Raw genomic sequence first — 24,065 nt, forward strand, 5'->3', positions numbered from 1 at the left:
GATTAAAAAAATTGATATATTGATTAAAGACCAACATGAAGAATCACTTCAATTAAAGAATGAAAAAACAAAACACACAGCCAAAACAAAAGCACTGCTATTGGCTGAGAGGAAGGACCATGTGATCTGGTCAGAGACAATCTTAAGCCCATCCCATCATAAAGTGAAATAAGTAGGTGCCAGTTAACATGATCACTGGTTAGTGAAATCAACAGCTTTAATTTCAAAAATTCAAATTTTTGAAATCAACTTCTTTAAATTCAAATCATTAAAATGCACTACACTTTCATCGTTATCATATGTTCGGTTATAAGACACAATTTTGAATGCCTTTGTGATATTTTTCTAAAGCACATTTCTGAGGTCACAACCATAAAACAATTTGTAGTTACGGTTTATTGGGCTTTTCTGTTAGTGCAATCAATAATTGGATAGTAAACTCGAACTTATTACATTTGTGATAATACCAATAGCTGGAATTCTGTGAATTTTTATGTTATTATGGTGGAATGTGTTTCCCCTTCACTGAAATCTTCAATCATATAAAAAACAAAGTTTTTAGAATCTTCTCTTCATTCCTATTTTTTAAGCTTCATAAACTTGTTTCTCTATATCTCACTTGTACATATTGTGTTAGTTGCAATTTGTGTGTGCCGTGTTCTTTGTTATTAATTGCTTATCTTTTTTACTGTTTTAAATTTTACAACCCCCTCCTCCCACAATGTCAGTGAACAGAAATATCACATTACAGTACATATTAATTAAGCTATGTACATAAGCGTAAATTTATGTTTTTATTTTGCTAACCTGTGGAAAATATTCTTCTGATTTGCACGTATCATTTAATTTTGTTAATTGGTAATGTAATAAAGTGTAAATTTGTGATATTTACTTTTATAGCCTGTGGATAATATTCCTCCTGTTTTTAATTATTAGAATTGCCATTTAATAGACTTAAAATTCGATTCACAACGACCGGCACTTACCACATATCATAAAGTGATTTGATCATATAGTGAATCAGTCATAAAACCAGGGTCCACTGTAATGTAGAAAATAACACGGCAGAACAATCTCAGGGAGAGGGGGATAATTATGCCCCATCCTTTGTATTCACAAGGGATACGTTGCAAGAATGAATATACTGAAATATATCCTTTTAATATCTTAAATTAATATACAGTAGATCGTCAATAATTCTAACTAATTGGGACCAGGGTAGTTCAAACTTCTGATTTGTTCAGATTTTTAAAATTATCCAAAATATTGTTCTGGAGACTGAAAAAAAAAAAAAAAAAAAAAGGTTTTGTAAGTTTAGAAATAAAATCACTAATTGTACTTACATATTTTTATTCATGAATAACAAAACAAATGGAACTTTCATCCACAATAACACATGTATAGGCTTTAATGAAAATAATTACTTATTTTTTGCTGTGCCAGTCTCAAACCTAGTTTCTTTGCTCTCTCACTCTTTTCAGCAAAAGCAGTTGAGTTGGACAGCATTCAGTTTGTTGCTTGTACCAAGCCATCACAGTCTCTAGCACAGCAAATGCCTCAGCATGCATAGGATAGGCCCAGTGTTGATGTCATTGTTTGTATTATTTTCAGAAGCTCCAGTTTCTTCTACATTCACAATTCATTTTCGTTTAAAACAGGAAACCCTGTAGCATCAATATAATTTTCCATCCACGGCCTTGCATCACCTTCATTAGAGTTCAAACCCAGGGATTGACTGAAACAAGTTGATCATCTAATTCAATATTTAGAAGAACTCTTTATTGCATACAAAAGGCACACACTATACACAATACCCTTCATGGCTACAAGCTAGGGGTCAATGAAATTTGTCCCTCATCTCCTTCTGTTCATTTCCTATAAAAATTTCTTTTGCAATAGGCCACAGTTTTAAACAAGCATTTTTTTTTTTTTAAATTCTGTGCAGCAAGTGATTCCTATTCTTGCAGTGAGTGATTCCTCTGTCTCAAGGGCAGCTGCTAAATGTTAGCAGCTGTCCTTGAGACAGAGCTTTTTAAAAAATGCTATGATGCTTTCTTCGTTTCTTTCTGCTAAAAATAAACAATACAAGATTTGTTTTTTGTAGATTCTTTTCAACTTTTTGATGACTCCCTGGTTCATCAGTTGGAGGAATGTGGTACTGTTTGATGGAAGAAACATGACCTCGTATCAGTCATCTATTTTGTTTAATGTTTCCACTGAGGGATGAGATGGCACATTGCCTAGGATAAGCAAGACCTTGCCCATTTTGCTTTCTCATTCATAATACTTCTTGACATTCAGAATAATAATATTGGTAAACCATATCAAATTACAAAGTGTTATGTTTAATTAGTACTGAATGTCATAGGATTTTAGGAGTATCGGTGACTAAGGCCATATTGCTCAGAGTTTATAGGCTGAAAATTGCATTTGTTCTGAGGTCAATTTTCTATTTGCTGGACAAAAAAACAGGGTTTCCAGGAGCAAAAAATCATGCCACCCTCATCTGAGACCAACTAACTCAGCCATGTTACGAAAAAATCCCATAAAAATTGCTCACGTCATCGATGGGACTCTAACTCAGGTCTTTTCCACCCGGTGTGGGGAGGACAGCAATCCTACCAACTGTGTGCTACCCACAAGGTGTAGTTAGTACTACATGTATACTAATTCTTCTATTTACGTAATTATAAATTTACTTTTATTTTGCTAACCTGTGGATATTCTTCCGATTTTCACGTATTATTTAATTTTGTTAATTGGTAAGATAATAAAAGTGTAAGGTTGTGTTTTATATCTTCATTTTTATAGCCTGGATAATATGCCTTGGATTTTTTTTTTTAAATATTAGAATTGCTGTTTAATAAAATCAAAATTCAATTCACAAACGTGTTGACAATAACCAGTGCTTACTGTAATTATTTCATGGCACCAGCATAAATGTCAATAATCATTCAGATTATTGACGTTCCGATTTTCAATGCTCCACTGTACCTGAAATATATCCTTTTAAAACATACACATTATGCAGTGATGGTGAACCTTCAATGAAGTTTGTTGAAAAATGAAATGCAACTTTAAAGACAATCTTTGCTTGCCAATATAATAATATAATTAGAATCCCCTACTGATATTTGGAGCCCCTACCAATCCTTTATGAAGTACAGAACTTAAATTTCTCTTCAGTATCTGTGTTTTGTTATAATTGCATTATGACAAAATTTATACCTAAATTAATCTACTGAACACATGCATGAAAAAAATTATAACAAAAAACTGAGATTTGTATAATTTTTTAATAATATGGTATTCCAGTAATATCATATCTGATTTGAAATCCAATAATCCAGTATCTGAGTACACAGGTATCCAGGGGTGTTTTTACGCTTCTATGTACATAAAATTAATGGTTGCCAAACACCAAATACATCTTAATTTGCATTTAAATTAGTTTAAATTCAAACAAAACTTTTCTAGCAGAGAATATATAAACACTTTGCTTTTATTTCTTTTTTTTTTTTTTATTTAGTGCTTCACAATTTCGAATGCCATTACAAAGTCATCTTCCCATCATTATGATAGGAGCAGGGAGTGGTATTGCACCATTTAGAGGTTTTTGGCAACAAAGGGATGCTGAAATGAAAGAATATAGCAATGGAAAAAAAGCTGAAATGCCTGTAAAACAGCCTCACTTTGGGCAGATGGTACTCTTCTTTGGTTGTCGACAGTCTAAAATTGATGAAATATACAGTCAAGAAACATCACTGTTACTCAAGAAGGGAGTTTTAAGTCAAGTGTTTACAGCATTTTCAAGAGAACCTGGGCAAAGTAAGGTGAGTGTTTGAAATATTTCAATTCTTCTTTTACTCTAAATCCTCTCATTCCTTATTTTACTATAAACCCTTTCATGGTACACTATAGCCCAGCAGCTTATGCTCCATTAAACCTCCATAACACACACACACACCCACCCAAACCCTTTCATGTATTATTTTACTCTCAGCCCTTCATATTGAAACAGCAATCTGACCTATATTTGATTTATAGGTTAGATAATTAGCATAGCCTGAAGTGAAAGCAAGATTAATTTTAAACACATGCATATTATGGTATGTCAAAAATAATATGAGTGCATAAAATACTTTGTAATTGTAAAACCATATAATTTTGGGATATGAGTTATTCAGGCCAACACAATATTCACATAAGTAGTATATGAGAATAAATTTGATGAATTTGATGAATAAATTTGATGAATTTGAGGTATTGCTCAAAACATCAAAGGCAGATATTGTTGGGATATCAGAGACGTGGTGTCACACAGATATAAGTAATGCGGAACTGGAATTTGGGGAATACAATGTGTATAGAAAGGATAGACAGGACAGGAGGGGAGGAGGGGTTATGCTATTAATTAAGAAACACATAAAGTCCAAGGAAGTGAAGCCAGTCGACATCGATGGACAGGGCAGCGTCGAGTCAGTTTGGTGTGACATAAGCATAGGGAAATCAAAATTGAGAGTAGGAGTGTGCTATAGGCCTAATGACTCTGATGAGTATAATAAGATTTTGTACAGGGAAATAGAGTGGGCCAGTAAATCAGAGAGTCTTATAATGGGGGACTTTAATTTCCCAGATATTGACTGGAATTTGTGGGTTGGTCACTCGCACACTAGCAAGGCTTTTGTGGATTTATTGGATGATTGTTTTCTACATCAGCATGTTCGTGAGGCAACAAGAGGGAGCAATACTCTTGATCTGATTATCAGTAGTGATTCTTCATGCATTAAGAACCTGCAGATAAATGAACCACTAGGTGGCAGTGATCACAGTGTGTTGAAGTGGGATTTACTCAAGGAGGTAACTACCATCAGAGGTAAAGGGAAGGGTTTTTGTTTTCGTAAAGGCAACTATGATGGTCTGAGACAGTATTTAAATTCTATACAGTGGGACCAACTGATGATGTTACCAACAGCAAACTCAAAATGGGAAGCATTCAAGGAACTAATCTTCGAGGCTACCAGGCTTTACATACCAACTAAGAAATATTGTTCAAGGTTTAGGCCTAAATGGTTGTCAGATGAACTAATGAGACATGTGGCAGAGAAGAAAAATGCATGGGATACATACAAATTAATGGGTGACATGGAAGCCTATGATAGATATAAGTTGGTCTGTAACCAAGTCACAAAGGAGATTAGGCAGGCAAAGGCAGACTATGAAAAATCCTTGGCAAAGGATGCAAAGAAAAACAGAAAAGAGTTCTTTACATACTTGAACTCGAAAAGGAAAGGGATGAATCAGATTGGTCCACTGGATATTGATGGTTCAACAGTTGAGGATCCTGCTCAGGTGGCTAACAATCTAAACGAATATTTTGCATCTACATTCACGCATGAGGAGTTATTCAGGAAGGAGAATGATGTAGGTAAAGTAAACATTGTCAGTGAGCTGGATGATTTTGTAATAACTGAGAGGAAAGTGGAGGAGAGATTGTTGAGGATAAACATAAAAAAGGCACCTGGGGTGGATGGGATCTATCCAGTTATATTAAAGGAGGCAGCAAAGGAAGTATGCAAACCCCTAGCCATAATTATGAGAGCTTCTTTGGACTCAGGGGAGGTACCCATAGACTGGAGATGTGCAAATGTAACCCCAATTCACAAAGGAGGATCAAAGGCTGACACAAGTAATTATAGACCTGTTAGTTTAACTTCTGTTCCAGGTAAATTAATGGAGAAAGGAGAAAAAAAGTTGTCTGCACGTGCATGCATCCCCCACCCCATCATACAGTATAATAACAGAAAAAGTAATGCATAAATGACATGAAAATTAGTGTGTAAATCCATCCTACATAAATAAAAATTAATTTTCTCTATATATTCAGATTCCTCTGGCCTTATATAGATGGCCTGCAGTGTAAAAATAAATTTTATTTTTATTTTTTTTTGGAGTTGGATGGGGGAAGTTTACAACTTTCCTCATTATTTTCCCATAGGCTCCTTATGGATACTACTTATCATGTCCACTGCAAGTTCCTTTTTCCCCGAAATTTCTACATATGAAATTTTCAGGAGATTGTATTATCCTTTTCCATATTTCCAAGCTTTGATGACAAAATCAATGCAATCTTAATTCTTTTGATCATGGAGATTTGTCATTATTCTGTGTTAAATATTTTAATATACAAATCACCTTATAAATATTTCATATAATATATAAAAATGTGAAAAAGAGAAAGAAAAAAAAATTACAATAAAGACCATAAAAATTATCTAGAGAAGATTGGAAGATTAAAAGTATATATATATATATATATATATATAGTCTCTAATTCTTAGAAATTATTACAAAAAAATTGTTTGCACTGTGTTCACAATAAAATCACTTCAATCTGCATTGGAACTATTCAGTCAGTTAATTAAGGTTGCATGCTATAAGCAACTACTTCATTCAGTGAGGCATTATTCAAATGTTGCATACTACATCTCTCTACATGAGCTCATGTTTACACTATGACAGGCCAACATTAGATTAGCAGAGGCATATGATGCAAAAAAGCAAGCTTATACAGCATCAGCCAAAAAAAAAAAAAAAAAAAACTTCCCATTTCACCCAATCATTTGCTCCAAATGTTTGTCTAGTTCTGCCTTGAATTTATTTAAGCTTGTCAACTTCTACAACGACAGATAGACGTTTATTCCAGCAATCAACCACCAATGGCTAAAGGCAAACTTCCACACATCTATTCTACAACTGTCTTTTCTCAATTTGAATTTATGTCACCCCCTCAGGCAATTAATCTGGGCAAGAAAAAGAATCCGATCAGCATTGAGCATGCTCAAACCATTCAAGGCCTTATACACTTCAATCAGATCACCTCATAGGTGTCTAGACTCCAGACACTGTAATTTGCAAAAGTCAAGCCTTTCTTTGTAAAAGCAACCCTTTGTTCCATTCACTAATCTTTTTTCCCTTCTCTGTACTCATTCCAGCAGATCAACATCTTTCCTGAAATGAGACCCCCAGACCTATATACAGTACTCAAGGTATGTGGCCTGACCATTGCTTTATACAAGGGTTGTTATTTGTTTTTTTTTAGAAGCATTAGTAACTAAGGCCATATTGCTCGGGGATATGCAGTGGTCATTCCCTGACCTTTCCGCATCCTCTGTATTTGGTGGTGATGGGCTCTAACCCCGGTCTAATCAAGAAGTGTGTGCTACACACTACTGCTCTGTCCTACCTGGCTATGGAGGCGCCTTTTATACAAGGGGATAATCACCTACTTTTCCCTGCTAGAATAATTTCTGTATATCATTGACAAGACACCATGAGATACTCTTGCAGAGTGTCTACACTGCTCAGAAAACTTCATACCTGACTGCACAATTGCCCCCATGTCTCTTTCATTCTCCACTTCCCTGAGTGTAGTACCACCCAAATAATATGGTACTCTGGGATTACTGCTACCCATATGCAGTACTTTACATTTGTCAATGTTAAACTTCAGTTGCCACCTCTCAGCCCATCTGCTCAACTTTTCCAGATCCTGTTTCAGTAGCGTACTATCATTACTGTCATTAACAACCCTGCAAACCTTCATATTGTCTGCAAACTTAGACATTAACCTTGATATACCTTCATCAATATCATTGGTAAATATCAAAAACAACAATGTGCCCAAAACCAAACCCTGGGAGACTCCACTAATAACATTAGTCCACAAAGAGCAGTGTCCATTGAATACCACTCTGTCTTCTCACACTCAGCCATTCCTTTATCCATTGCAGCAATTTGCCTGCAATGCTACACTGCTCCAATTTGTGCAGCAGTCTTCCATGTTCAAACAGTATCAAAAGCCTTAAGATCCAAGTATATGATATCAAAATTATTCTTTGCATCCAGTTCCTTTGTGACCACATCATAGTATCCAATCAAATTGGTCAGACAAGACTTCCCCTTAACAAACCATGCTGTGTCTGAACTATAACTGAAGTCTTGTCTAGATGATCCTGCAGTGCTTCTTTAACCAGTGCCTCAATTAATTTTCCTGGAACAGAAGTTAAACTAACAGGTCTATAATTACTTATGTCACCCTTTGATCCTCCTTTATGAGTTGGGGTCACATTTGCACATCTCTAGTCCATGTGTACCTCCTGGAGTCCAAGAAAGCTCTGATAATTATGGCCAAGGGTTTGCTTACTTCCTTTGCTTCCTCCTTTAATATAACTGGATAGATCCCATCCACCCCAGGTGCCTTTCTTGTGTTTATCTTCAACAATTTCTCCTCCACTTTGCTCTTAGTTATTACAAAATCATTCAGCTCACTGCCAAAGTTTAATACACCACTGGCATTCCCTCCCTGAATAACTCCTCATGTGTAAATATAGATGAAAAATACTCATTCAGTTTGTTAGCTACCAGAGCAGGATCACCAACAGTTGAACCATTGATATCAAGTGGACCAATCTGATTCATCCCCTTCCCTCTAGAGTTTATATGGGTAAAGAACTCTTTGCTGTTTTTCTTTGCATCCCTTGCCAAAGATTTCTCATAATCTGCCTTTGCCTGCCTTTGTGGCTTAGTTACAGACCAGCTTACATCTGTCATAGGCTTCCATGTCACACATTAATTTATATGTATCCCATGCATTTTTCTTCTCTCCCACATGTCTCATTAGTTCATCTGACATCCATTTAGGTCTAAACCTTTTACAATATTTCTTAGTTGGTATGTAAAGCCTAGTAGCTTCCAAGCTTAATTCTTTGAATGCTTCCCATTTTGAATTTGCTGTTGGTAACATCATCAGTTGGTCCCACCGTTTAGAATTTAAAAACTGTCAGGCCACCGTAGTCACCTTTACGAAAGCAAAAACCCTTCCCTTCACCCCGATGGTAGTTACCTTTATCTGGTTCCTTTATCTGCAGATTCTTAATACATGAAGAATCACTACCAATAACCAGATCAAGATTATTATTCCCTCTAGTTGCTTCCTGAACATGCTGCTTTAGAAAACAATCATCGAATAAATCCACAAAAGCCTTGCTAGTGTGTGAGTGACCAACCCACAAATTCCAGTCAATATCTGGGAAATTAAAATCCCCCATTATAAGACAATCTGATTTACTGGCCTGCTCTATTTCTCTGTACAGTTGTTCATTATACTCATCAGAGTCATTAGGCCTATAACACACTCCTACTCTCAACTGCTTTCCTAGTGCTTATGTCACACCAAACTGACTCTACACTGCACTGTCCACCCATGTCAACTGGCTGCACTTCCTTAGATTGTGGTTCTTAACTAATAGCATAACCCCTCCTGCCTTCCTATCCTGTCTATCCTTCCTGTACACATTGTACTCCCCAAATTCTAATTCTGCATTCCTTATATCTGTGTGACACCACGTCTCTGATATTTCAACAATATCTGTCTTTGATGTTTTGACCAACACCTCAAATTCATCAAATTTATTTACCAAACGCCTAGCATTGGTGTACACGCAAGAATATATACACCTGTTTCTATTCTTAACTACCCTAACACAGTCCATGTATTGTCCCACGATGACTCCCAGTAGTCTCTGAAATCCCCCACACCTTGTTTTCCAGGCTGCTGCTCATTCCAGTAGAAGCAGTGCAAGAGTCATTTTCACATGTGCTAGTGATTGTTACTCTATTAGTCCATGTATCCCTCCAAGCTAGAAGTTTTCTGACCCACCTCGATAGCATCAGCAAATATTCTTGCATCCTTTCTATTTAAGTGTATTCCATCCCTATAGAAGTAGTTTCTCTTGTTAACAAGCACAGACCAGCCTGAGAAAAATTTTACCCCATGAGCATTGCACAGTCTCTCCAGGGCCGAATTGATTGACAAGGCCATCATCATATACTCCCTCCTATTGTGTCTGGGCAGAATTGCAGACACTTTCAAATTCAACCCTAACTCACAGCTTTTTTTCAACATTGACCTGTACTTGTTAAGTAATTCTGCCAGTCTCCTGTTCTTAATATCATTAGTGCCGATGTGTACAACAATATCACCTTTTGTGCCATTAAAAGATGATATCTGCTCTACAACGTCATCAACCTTTGCCCCTGGCAGACATACAATGGTCCTGTTCCACCTATCTATCTTTTTGCACAATATATTCCCCATTTCCCTGACAATAAAATCACCAACAGCAACTAGTTCTTGTGGGACCAGTGCATTCTGCCTTGGGGATTTCCACTGTGTTGTCTGATGTTCAAGTGCAAGCTCTGTCATTTATGTGGGCAACTGAGAGCTTGACTACCCTTAAATTTAAGTCCTTCGAGGCCATCTACCCTATTCTTCAAGCTCTCATGTAGGCTCATAACAACGCTGAGTTGTCGCCTTATTTCCTCACACTCCTTAAATCAAGCACACACAAAGACATTTCCCTTGGCAATATCATGTCCCATTCCTGATTGCTCCATAAACATCAAACAAGCAGTACATTTCAAAAGCTGTGATTCAAGGATAACCCCCACCCCAGTTCTCCCCTGAGCCACAGCACTCTCACTTGCTTGAATTTTTTGCTTTGCTGCTCTGAGCCATGATTTCAATTCAATTTCAATACAATTAACAATATAACACTAAACTTATATCCCAATGCAGTTATAACACTATATATATATATATATATATATATATATATATTTCAGTATTGAGTTTTATCCTCCAACATCAGAGCTAAGTTCCTATTGTTGCAAACATTTGGCACAGTATCAAGCACATTACATCAGAAATTTTGGCTTTTATGGTAATAATGAAAGCTTACCAATTTGATTTTTATTACAGAAACTCAATTTCAGAAAAATTTGATCCAAAATCTCATTAGAGGGAACATGCACCTGATCTTTGAAGTTATGTATTTTGTAAATGCAGTGGCACTCAACAATTGCTACAAAATTAAAATTTATAAGTGCAATGAATGTTGGTTTTATAAAAGATTAAGTCAACATTTACAAACTTTTGGAGTTCATTCTAATTGGGATGGCACTTTTGGAGAGTGTGATCCCAATGAGAACTGTATGTACTTGTGGGGAGGGGTGGAGACAATATCTATTGCTAAAATGGACTTAACAAATAATAATAGGTAAGGATATAAACTAGAATGCACTAGAACACAAAGGACAATATATATAAAAGTTGCAGAGATAATAAAATTTGGAAAATTATTTAAGAATGCAAAAGATAGAGGTTTACTTCACAAGAATGTTAAAGATTTAATTTAATAGTCAAAGTTCAAGAAATATATTAAGTAATTTCTCATCAAATCAGCCAGTAAAATAGCCTTTTCATTTTCAACAATAGCATTTCAACCTAACCAACCCCTACTTTGATTTCATGAAACTTGGTAATTTTGTTAAGCATCAACTTATGTAAATGTGCCAGATTATTGTTGGCTGAATCAACTAGGTCCAGCATTATGACTTTAAAATTCATAAAAAGCAGGAATTTTTGGAATTTCATGAACTTCAAGTTTTGCACACATCTCATTATCTAAGTAAGGTAGACTTGCAATTTATGTCTATTTGAAGCTAATTGACATATGCCAGATGATAACATAAGTAAAATGGAAAAAAAATAAAAACTTTTATTTTTCGAGGTCATTGAAGTAGCATTTGACCCTTATTTTTTTTTTTTTTTAAATATTGCACATCACTCAGACTTCCACACATGTATGCCAAGTTTAAACTTGGGACAGCCATGGGATCATTATTTAAAATTGAAGTGGAATGCACCATAGGTGAATGCAGTTGGAAATATTATAAAAATAGTAATAAAGCATCTGTTGTTGAACATTGTGTTATGTTAGAGTATTTAACATAACACAATGTTATGTTAAATACTCTAAATTCAACTGATGAAAGCCACATCAACAGTGAGACATTGCAAGAGTCATCCTAATGATAAAATGGGAAAAACTGCTCCAGCCATAAAGACAAAAGTGATATTAATCTTATCTGATGAATTTCTGCCTCTGACCCAGAATCAGAGGCAGTTAAAAACTAAAAATGAATGAGGCTAAGACAATGGCTGAAAAATTACAGATCTTAACTGTGTTGCTTAAAAGTTAGTTTGAAAAAAAAACTAGCATACAAGTTAAATATTTCAACCCACATTCCAAAAAAGGAAAAATTGCTTGTGAAAGAGCAGGGATTTGTTCTCTTCAAATCCCAAAAAATGGAAGAAATCAAGACAAGAGCCAATTGGCTTGGAGAAGCAATTTTATTGTTCCAATAATGTGAGTAGATTAATGCTGAGAAAAAAAAAAAAAAAAAAGATTGTATTTCTATGAAAGGTAATACACATATTCAAAGAGGCTTGTATTAAAGAATTGTATATTTACAAAAAAAAAAAAAAAAAAAATACAATTTCAATACAGCCAAAGGTGCCCATTTAGTTTCTCAAAGTCTGCTGAACTGCAACCCAAAAATCTACTCTTGTTGGTGCTGATAATACATACAAGTGTATAATCAGTGCATTCATTAAGATTATTCAAAAGGTTCAGGAACTGACTTTGTGTCTTGAGAAATTTCTGTGTTGGCACAAGTTTAACTTATCACAACGTGTTCAGTAGCTCTAGACCTAGTAATACATGAATCACCCATTTATCTGCAGTCATTGAATTAGCATGCATTGAAAAGAAGACATTGTATGTGTTTTGACACATTTTAAGACAAGTGACTTTACTGAGAAGAAAATTGTATAAAATTTGGTTTCAAATTAAGGAAAAGTACAACAAAAACCTATATAATGTTAAAACCAGCATTCAAAGAAGATGCTACACATTGTTCAAAAACTTTTCTATCGTTCACCAGTTAACTTCAAAAGATGATTATATATCAGTTGTGTTTGTGATCTGATCAGCAATAATTAAAGTTTAACCCATCCATGAAAGTGCTAGTGAAATTGGCTTTTATTATGAGACATGTTGATAAATTTTAACACAAGATTTGGGAATGTAGCACATTTCAGTCCATTATGTCTCGCATCCTTACCCATAGATTAAATGACAAAGTACACTGTTGTATCTTGTGAATGTATTTTAAAGTGTTACCATATATATCAGTCTACATTTAAAATATTGGCAACATATCAGGTTTCTACCAAACCTTATGTTCAAAGCCTCCCTTACTCATCATCACAGAATAGCAATTTCTTTCATATCAGGATCTTCGTGAACATGCTGCTGCTGAACCATAATTTGTTTCTTCCATCATTACTGGTCACAAATTGTGGATGTATAATTAGGATCCAGAAACAAAGGCCAAGTCCTCACAAAGGGAAGATTTCATCTTCTACAAGGACCCCAAAAGCAGGTGGTCTCAATTAAATGTGAAGATCATGTGTATCCTATTTTTTGGCTCATGGGGCATTGCTCATTATGAGTTTGTTCTGCATGGTCAAATGGTGAACTAGGAATACTGCTGCAAAATAGTTCTATGGCAATGATGCCTTTCAGAGAAATGGCCAGAAAATGGGTTTCAGGAATTAGCACTTGTATCATAACAGTACCTCTGCACACTTTGTCCTCTACATTAAAGAATTTCTTGCAAAGCATTGACTCTGGTAAATATCTGCTATACTCACTGGATTTAGCTTCCTGTATTTGGATTTTATTTATTATTATTTTTTTTCTTGTCAAAGCTTAAAACCCCCTTGAAAAATCACAGATTTGCAACAGTTGCGGAATTTATCCAGAGCAATACAGGAACTATTAGCAATTCCATAAGAAGTCTATTCAGGAATACTTCTAGAAATGTTGGAATCAGTATATATAGTGTCAAGGAGACTACTGCAAAGGAGATTCATCCAAGTAGCTAGTAAGCTGTGTTTCCAAATGTTAGTTCAGTCTCAGACTTTTTGATTGACTTCATATTTAATATAACGTATTATTACAGTGATATCAACTGGCCTGCCACTGCTGAATGAGAATGCACAGTGAACAAGACCTTCACATCTTAAATCAGCTTCGCAAGTAGTGCAAACTCCTTCGCACATGAGGTATTGTGTTCAGAATTTACATAAATGATTTGTCTAGAAACTTTGAGTATCTTATATGAGTTCTGTTCTCTTTATACAATTATGATATGTGATATAAATGAATTTTATATCCAATTTGGTTCACAGAAATATGTTCAAGACATTATAAAGGAAAAATATACCCTGATCCACAACTTAATTTCTCAAGGGAGTCACATATATATTTGTGGAGATGCTGTGATGGCAGGTGGAGTTCGTCAGTCTCTAAGAGATATACTGCAGCTTTCTGATAACATGACTGAAGAATACCTCCAGAACATGGTTGTAAGTTGAAAGTTTTAATCTTAGTTTTACAGTTTCCATTGATTTTTAATTTCTGTTATCATTAACATAATCTCAGTTCATGAGCAAGTAGGGCTACAGAAAATGAGCAATATTAATGCCTAGCCCAGCAATAGTGACCTCTTTTCTCTGGCATGCCAAAAAGTAAGCTGAAACAAAAATATAGAAATTTGTGCATGCCATTTGATTAAAAAAAAAACACACCTAACTAAAATTAGTAAAAAAGCTCTGTTATATATAAAAAAAAAGGAGGGGGGATAATAATACTTGAAGTTTTCTAATGAGAAACTTAACAATTGCTGTATAATTTTGCACACAATTACACTTATGGTCACTGCTAGATGTGACTGATAGACAATAACATAAATTTGTCTAAAAATAAAGTAAAATAAACTATTGATGGCTGGTTGCATAACCATATTTTTCTCTGTGTGTGGCACATGTGCTATTGGTTCACAGCTTAGCCATATATCATTTCTTTTATAATAATCTTACTTTCATGGCAATATATAAGGGCATTCAATAAAGAATGATTATAATTTTTTTTTTCATGACATACCTTTATTAATCATCCATATTTTGATAATCCTTTTCCAAGTAGTCCCCCATATGATGAAGTGCACTTACTCCAATGTTTCTTCCATTTTCCAAAAACATAGTGGAAGCCATTTTTTGACATGCATTTGAGAATTGCCCCCAATATCTTTACAACTTCTGATGACTGAAAACGCTCCCCCTCACAGCTCTTTCTTTGAATTTAGAAATAAATAAAAAAAAATTGCAAGGTCACGGCTTGTAAGGTGGATGAGGAATACATTTAACATTAATGTTGGCTAGGTACTTGATGGCAGTATGAGCAATGTGAGGTCTCGCACATTCTTAATGCAGCATCCACCCACCTGCATGCAGTTGTGGTCGTTTGCAACAAACATGATCCTGCAAAGTGTGCATTTCTGAACTAAAGTCCTATAACAGTTATATGACATGGGACAACATGCTGGTAAGCCATTCCTTGAATGTCAAAAAAAAAAAAAAAAAAAAAACAGATGACCATAACCTTTCCTGCAGAAGCTACAAATGTTGCTTTTTTTTCAGTGTTGGTGATTGTGCAGACTTCCAAATGGAGCTTTGATGCTTACTCTCTGGATTGAAATGACAAAGCAATGTCTCATTCACTGTTATCCTGTGCAGATCCTCGCCATCTTCAATAATTGTCTGTTATAGCTCCTGACAAACCATGTGAAATTGTTGTTGCTCAGACATGCATAGTCTTTGAACCCAGTGTGCACAAACATGTCATATGCAAATGGTCATGGAGAATATAATGCACACTTCCTACTGATATTCTCAACATCTCTGCCAGTTGCCTTACTGTTATGATCTTTTCTCATGATTACAGAAGAATGTTTATGGTTTCTGTGGTGATAGCAGTGGTTGGCACTCCAGGACTGCCAGTTTTTGTGACTGAATCATATCCATCTTTAAACCACCTGCAATCTGTGCTATATGGAAGCATAGATTCACCATAAGCCTCTTTTAACACTTCCGCTGATGTTTTCTTGAGATGGAAACAAAATTTGGGAGCAGTGTACTATTCCTTACATTTCCTCACCTGTCACATCCATTGTTCCATAGGCGAAACTGAACAGGCATTAACTTGACCAACTGCCAAGGTCACACCATGCGCATGAGTCAACTGCACAGTTGCTATGTTGTGTAGCTTGTTTGGTCAAATTCTGCAGCTCAGGTAGAAATAGCAAGCTGTACATTTGTTCATGAAAAATTGTGCTCAATCATTCTTTATTGAACATCCCTCATATAATAACTGCAAACTTTTTTTCACAATTCATTGATTATCTTACATCATATTCATTTATTATTGTAGGATGAAGAACGGTTTCATGAAGACATCTTTAGTGTCTTGCACAGAAACACAGCTCAAGTTTAAAGTTACACAGACCAAGTATGAATTTGCCTTCTATATATATACAAAACCAGCTTTTGTTATGAAATTGAGGTATCAAATATCACAATTTGCTCTTCAGATAATGCATTCAGAATAAATGTTCACTGTTTGACCTGTAGTCAGTTATTTTAATCCTCAGGGGAATAGTTTCTAATTTTTATCCCTCTGGTAATACAAAGAAACAGGGTGTGAACACAACTGTAAAAAATCCATTTTTTATATTAAAAACATATTTATAATTAATTTTTAAAATAACTTCCATTAGACCTGTAGTGAGTGAAATGCAAATCAAAAACTGCACATCAACAAATGTGTGCAGTTGGACACCAGCCTGTCAATAATGGGAGCACCCACTGCATGAAACATGAAGTGCATGCATCCAATAGTTTTATTTCCAGATGATGCTACAATGTCATAAAGCCAAAGGGTGTTACTGATTAGAGGAAAGTACACTGCAGTACAGCCAGCTTATTATCAATAACTGTAAGTGGCAATTTCCACCCAACATGTGCACATAATTAGGTTTAACTTAATTTATGTATTTTTCTTAATTGTGCAATAATTACCTGAGATTTCTGTAATTTTTCAATGGAGAAATCAAAATATTTTCAATATATTTTGAAATTTGGCCGATTGTACATCATCCAAACAATATATCATCCAGATAATTTATCATCCAAAGTCATTTTAAAAGCAAAAAATGATGTTGTTGTTGTTATTGTTGTTGGTTTGTATTTTATTGGCGCATTAGCATCTAAGGCTATAATGTGCCAAGACCAGGTAATATATAAAAATTTAAAAATTTATCCTTTCAGTGACCTAAATAGTTAGGCCACCATGTCCAGATATATAATAAAAAGCTTATCAATAAAAGAAATAACAATAACGTATAAATTTTAAATACGAGTAAAAACCTTTATTGATTTAAAAAAGCTAAAAACAGCAGACACATTGTCATTGTCGGATAAAATTTGACTGAGTGTATATGGCTCAGTCAGATGATTAAAAGCGGTAAAACGGATATTGCTAAAATCTGGACAGTCAACTAAAATGTGTCTGATTGTTAAAATTGTGCCACAGGACTCACACATAGGAGGGTCATCAGCCCTCAGCAAAAACGAATGAGTCAAATGACTATGTCCTATGCGGGTCCGGGCAAGAACAACTTCCTCCTTACGGCAAAGAATGATATTTTCATATCAAGAGAAGTGACTGAGCTATACTTAAAAATATTACCTTTGAAGCCATTTCAAAGGTAATATTTGAATCTCCATTTCAAGTAACCAGAACTTTGTTTAAAGTTCTGGTTACTTGAAATGGAGATTCTTACTCATTTCCATTAATAGTTATCCATTTTCCTTACGGTATGAAATCTGGAGTTCTTCTTTTAAGTAGTGGTGAATAGCCTGACTGGTGACCCCCAAATAACATTCCTGCATTATCCATGAATCAATGATTAAAAATATAAAATTTTTTCTACCTTCCTAAAATGTAGTCAAATTTTTTACTGCAATACTTTCTGGAGCGATTCTTTTACAGTTTTCATACAGAAATTGGGCATGGTACCTGTCAAGTTACCTGCCACCATCTTTGCAACTATTTGGCTTTTTGCTTGAAGACTAGCAGGATGCACAATTATCAAAACTGTCTTTGTTTAAAGTTCTGGTTACTTGTTATTGTTTTCACAGAGTAAAGACAATAACACAAAACATTTTCTCCAGATGACTGTTATCCTGCAAAAAAAAATGCAGTTTCAAATTTTGCATGCTATGAAGAATATCAACTTAGGAATAAATTTTTAAATAAACCTGAAAACAGAAGTAACTAATAGTATCAAATATAGGAAAGATGTAGAGCTGCTGGAACAAGTACAGAGAAGGGCTAAGAGATTGGTGAATGGAACAAAGGATTAAGTTCTGCAACTTGCAGCATCTGGAGACTAATCACCTGCAAGGTGATCTGATTGAAGTGTATAAGGTCTTGAGTGGTTTCAGCAAGCTCAATGCTGATGGGATTCTTCCTCTTGCCCAGATTAGTTTCCTGAGGGGACAAATTCAAATCGAGGAAAGACAGTTGTAGAATAGATGTGTGGAAATTTGCCTTTAGCCAGCAGGTGGTTGATTGCTGGAACAAGCTTCCATCTGTCATTGTAAAAGTTGATAGCTTAAATAAATTCAAGGGCAGAACTAGACAAACACTTGGAGTGAATGGATTGGTGAAATGGGAAGGTTTTTTATTTTTGTTTGTTTGGTTTTTTTTTTTTTTTTTTTGGCTGATGCTGTATAAGCTTGCTTTCTTGCATCATATGCCTCTACTAATGTTAATGTTGTTTTTTTTTAATAATATTTATATACATAATAAGCAGAAATATGTTCTTGTTTTAAATTTTGCACACTTAGTCTTTTAAATTGAAAAATGGAAGAGAATAAAATTAATGTTTCTATTTAAATATAAAACGTTTTTTGAAAGTTTCAGCAGAATTCAACATTTTTTTTTTTTTTTTCAAAATAAAAAATGTAAAATCCATTAACATGTTTTAAAACTTAATTTTTTTTTTAAACTTAAAGTTTATAAAAGCACTGCAATCCATATTGTCAGGTTAAAGAAAAATTAAAAAACCCAAAATATTTTCCAAACATTAATAAGAAAGCTGGGCACCTTTCAGATAACCAGCTTAAATGACCATTTATTTCTTTTTTTTCTCTCCTGGGTCTTCCAGGGATGGCTGAAATTACTTAAAAAAAAAAAAAAAAAAAAAACTTTCTCTACCTCTTTAATTGTAATGCTCAAAGAAAGTCCCTATAATTAAAGTTTGGTTGCATAATTAGGTAACCAAGCAAGATGAGTCTCCATGAAAAGTATGTTTTCCAAACAAAGAGAATCAGAAAGGGACTGCCTTAGCAATACTAGTTGTGCGGCATCCATGCTATCCAAAGTATCGATAACTTTTTTATAGAATCAAAGTTTATGGCATAAAACAATGCTAAACATAAATACTGTATTATGTTATTATTTCTCCCTGATGGCAAGGGGTCTACCCTGTAACAGGTACTGGTACCAAATACATTGGGTAGTTGTTATGTCTGGCTATTACTGTTGGTCAAGAAACTGACTATCCTACAGGTGTTCAAGGATTGAGGCTTTCTGGAGTTCCATGTAAGTGTTCTCTGGTAGGCCTATTGCTGCTAGGTTCTTATTGAGGCTTTCTGGCATCATGCGGGTGGTTGACTTGGTGATCAGGATGGTCGTTACTTGTTTCGCGTGCCACATCTTTGACTTCCTGATCTTTTCCGCATAGCATTTTTGGAGGTTGACAGTGTGGAGCATTGCTATGTTGATCAGATAAGTAGCCTTTTCCTTCTTGTCAACAAGAGTTACATCCAGAATGTTGCACTGGATCATTTTGTCTGTTATTATTACATGGTCCCAGGTACAGCTTGTGGATTGGGGTTTCTAATACAGCCTGGTGTTCATACTTGTAATACAGTACACTTTCTTTGATGAACTGGTATTTCCTTGTTAGCTTCTGATGTATTAACCGTGTGACTTGGTCATGTCTGTGAGTGTACTTCATCTGGTTGATCATCCTGTAGTGATATGTTGGATTGTTTCTGAGTCCAGGTGGCATTGTTGACATATGTCCTCTGCCACTCCAGGTTCTTTGGCAGTGTATTTTCTATAGTTCCTAATGATTACCTGATCTTGGATGGCAAGTGCAAATCGTTCAGTCTCATAGAACATTCCACTCATGAGCCATGCATTGGAAGCTATTTTATCTAAGAGGTCTTTTGGAAGTCATTGTAGTGCCTGCCATGGAATGCCTTCTTTGCCCATCTTTCAATCATCATTTCTTCCATTAGGCCAAAGGGGTCTCCTCACTTAGGTTCAGTGGGGTATGCCACTTATGTCTTCCTTATGGCCTAATAGAATGGTGCTGTGTTTTTCTGGAAATAATCATTCAGGCTCTCGATTGCTTTCTTCTGTTGCTTAATAAGGTCTCTCAAGCACCTTCCTCCTCCTCCTTTCCAAGCTGTGGTCAGTCTCTCCACAAACAACCTTGTGTGGTGTTGGCAGCTCATGGTCATCATTATCCTCGTCTTTCTCGTGTTCTCTTCCAGTTCAGTGTTGAACCATTCTGTGATAGCATAGCTTTTTATAGCTTTATCTGTGTTTCCTCTGTTCAGCTTTGCTTTCAGCAAGCATCTGAGTCTCTAATGATATTTATCAGTCAGGCAGGACTTTGCCTCCTTGTACTCTAATTGCTGAGCCTGCACCATCCCCAGGTATTTGTAGGTCTCTCTCCCCATCATGACTTCCATCTCTTTACCAGTCTGCAACTGGTAGTTTCAGGCAAATAATTTTTCCCAATGCAATCTGTGGGTCTTACATTTGTCTAGTCCAAATTCCATCCTGATATCATTGTTGAATTTTTCAGTGATCTGGAGTAGTCACTGGAGTTGCTTCTCAGTTACCCTGTAGAGCTTGATGCCATCCACGTACATCAGGTGGGAGAGGGTGTACAGGTTGTTCCTTCATTGTTTGAGGGTATATCCATACTTGCTGTTGTTGAGCATGGTGGAGTGTGATAAACAGAACCACAGTGGACTCAGGGCATCTCCCTGAAAGATTCCTCTCCTGATAAGGATCAGCCTTGTTGTGATCTTTTCTACCTTGATAGTGGTAATCCATTTTGTAATACAAACTTCCTAGAAGTACTAGGAAGTTTGTCACTGTGGGGTTGATTTTTTTTTATATTTTCAGCATTTCTGTTAGCCAGCTATGAGGTATGAAGTCAAAGGTCTTGCAATAGTCATTGTAGGCCATGTACATGTTGCAGTCCTTGTAGACTTGCTCTATAACAGTAGCATCAATGGTTAATTTCTCCTTGCATCCTTTGCTCATCCATTTACAGCCTCACTGCTCTGCCATAATATTCTGGCTTTCTAAGTAGTTTAATATCTTCTTGGCTATGCATGTCATTAGGACTTTGTACATTGTTGGGAGACACGTGACCAGCCTGTATTTTGGTCTGGGTTTCTTGTCTCCTTCAGGTAGGTGATTCCTTGAGTAACTCTGGGATTGTCTCTAGGTGATTTATCATCTGAGTGAACTGTTCTACTAGATACTTCTGTATGCAGGCAAACTTGTAGTTGTGGATGTATCTATCCCTGAGATTTGCCAGTTGTGGGACTACCTAATCTCCTGTTATACTTCTTCCTCATGAATCTCTGATTCTGCCATCTCTTGTATGTCCTTGGTTTTCTTCCATTCTGGTTCTATCTGGGGTGTTCAGCTGTTATGTCTTGCTTTACTGCTCCATAAGCCACCCCAGAACTCCTCGATCACCTTCTGCTTGGGTGGTCTGTTGACTTCTACAGAAGTATTGGACAAGAGTGGAAAGAAGGCTCTCTGATTTTATTCGAAGATATGGTTGTTTGTTCTCCTCTGGTTGCTCTCTTTGTATCAGCATAGTCTCTTGCTGAGTGCAAGATGGTTCTGTTTCAAAACATCTAATGTTTGCCATGGATGTTGTCTCTCTCAAGGATACTCTTTGCTTTTCCAATCAGCTTCATACTCTTTTTACTGGATCATTTGACCTATCTTGATGCTTAGTTCGTCTTTCTTCTTCTGGACTCTTCTTTCCCATGCTGGCAGTTCCTTGTTTTTCCCATTTCTTCTGCTGTTGGTCTCTTGTTTCTCTTCCATTAATATCCTGTTGGCTCCTACAGCATTAGCATTAGCAGGGGCATATGATGCAAGAAAGCAAGCTTATGCAGCATCAGCCAAAAAAAAAAACACTTCCACTTCATCCCTCCGTTCGCTCGAAATACCTGTCCAGCTGAGCCTTAAGTTTATTTAGGCTATCAACTTCCACGACAAGGGATGCAAGTCTGTTCCACCAACCAACTACCTGCTAGCTAAAGGCTAATTTCCGCATGTTTGTCCTACATCTGTCTTTCCTCAATTTGAATTTATGCCCTCTCAGGTGATTATTCTGAGCAAAGAGGAAGCATCCCATCAGCATTGAGCATGCTCAAACCGTTCAAGGCTTTATACACCTCTATCAGATCACCTCGCTGGTGCCTAGTCTCCAGACACTAGAATTTGCAAAACTTAAGCCTTTCTTCGTAAGAGCACCCCTTAGTTCCATTCACTAATCTTGTTGCCCTTCTCTGTACTCGTTCCAGCAGCTCTACATCCTTCTTGAAATCAGGCCTCCAGACCTGTATACAATACTCTAGGTGTGACCTGACCATTGCCTTATACAAGGGGATAATCACCTCCTTATCCCTGCTAGACAAATTCCTGTATATCATTGACAAGACACCATGAGCTATTCTTGCAGCCCGTCTGCATGCTCAGAGAACTTCATATCTGCCTGCACAACCACCCCCAGGTCCCTTTCACTCTCTACCACTGTCAGTGTAGTACCACAGAGTTGATACGTTGCTCTGGGGTTGCTGTTTCCCATATTAAACTTCATTTGCCACCTCTCAGCCCATCTGCTCAACTTTCCTAGACCCTGTTGCAGCAGCGTACTGTCACTAATGTCCTTAACAACCCTGCCAACCTTCGTATCGTCTGCAAACTTGGACATTAAGCTTGATATACCACCATCAATATCATTTATAAATACAGAAAACAACAATGGACCCAATACTGAACCCTGAGGGACTCCACTAATAACATTAGTCCACAATGAGCAGTGTCCATTGATTACCACTCTCTGTCTTCTCCCTCCCTCAACCACCCCTTTATCCATAGCAGCAATTTGCATCCAATGCCACACTGCTCCAATTTGTGCAGCAGTCTTCCATGTGCAACAGTATCAAAAGCCTTTCTAAGATCCAAGTATATAATATCAAAGTTATTCCTTGCATCCAGTTCTTTTGTGACCATATTGTAGTATCCAATCAAATTAGTCAGGCAAGACTTCCCCTTAACAAAACTATGCTGTGTCCGAGCTATAACTGAAGTCTTGTCTAGATGATCCTGCAATGCTTCTTTAACCAGTGCCTCCATTAATTTTCCTGGAACAGAAGTTAAACTCACAGGTCTATAATTACTTGTGTCAGCCTTTGATACTCCTTTGTGAATTGGGGTCACATTTGCACATCTCCAGTCTGTGGGTACCTCCCCTGAGTCCAAGGAAGCTGTCATAATTATGGCTAAGGGTTTGCTTACTTCCTTTAATATAACTGGACAGATCCCATCCACCCCAGGTGCCTTTCTTGTATTTATATTCAACAATTTCTCCTCCACTTTACTCTCAGTTATTAAAAAATTCTCTAGCTTACTGCCAGAGTTGAATACACCTCTGGCATTCCCCCTCGCTGAATAACTCCTCGTGTGTGAATGTCGATGCAAAATATTCATTTAGTTTGTTAGCTACCTGAGCAGGATCATTAACAGTTTAACCATCAATATCAAGTGGACCAATCTGATTCATCCCCTTCCTTCCTTCTAGAGTTTACATAAGTAAAGAACTTTGCTGTTTTTCTTTGCATCCCTTGCCAAAGATTTCTTGTAATCTGCCTTCACCTGCCTAAATTCCTTTGTAACTTGGTTACAAATCAACTTGTATCTATCATAGGCTTCTGTGTCACGTGTTAATTTGTATGTATCCCATGCATTTTTCTTCTCTACCATATGTCTCCTTAGTACATCTGACATCCATTTAGGCCTAAACCTTGAACAATATTTCTTAGTTGGTATGTAAAGCCTAGTAGCTGCCAAGATAAG

General features: G+C 36.2%; 1 protein-coding gene across 1 annotated transcript in view; it reads left to right on the forward strand.

Annotated features, from left to right (window-relative positions):
* Positions 1 to 16,342, forward strand: part of LOC150085834 (nitric oxide synthase, inducible-like) — a 137,793-nt gene extending 121,451 nt beyond the window's left edge. The window contains exons 20-22 of the mRNA XM_090374711.1: positions 3,530 to 3,833; positions 14,162 to 14,338; positions 16,242 to 16,342. Coding sequence (XP_090230837.1) covers positions 3,530 to 3,833; positions 14,162 to 14,338; positions 16,242 to 16,304 — 544 coding nt within the window. The 3' untranslated portion in view covers positions 16,305 to 16,342. The remainder of the gene's footprint in view (positions 1 to 3,529; positions 3,834 to 14,161; positions 14,339 to 16,241) is intronic.
* Positions 16,343 to 24,065: the final 7,723 nt, after the last annotated feature.

Source organism: Mastigoproctus giganteus, chromosome 5 (assembly GCF_048544385.1).
Source record: "Mastigoproctus giganteus isolate SK-2022 chromosome 5, ASM4854438v1, whole genome shotgun sequence".
NCBI lineage: Eukaryota > Metazoa > Arthropoda > Arachnida > Uropygi > Thelyphonidae > Mastigoproctus > Mastigoproctus giganteus.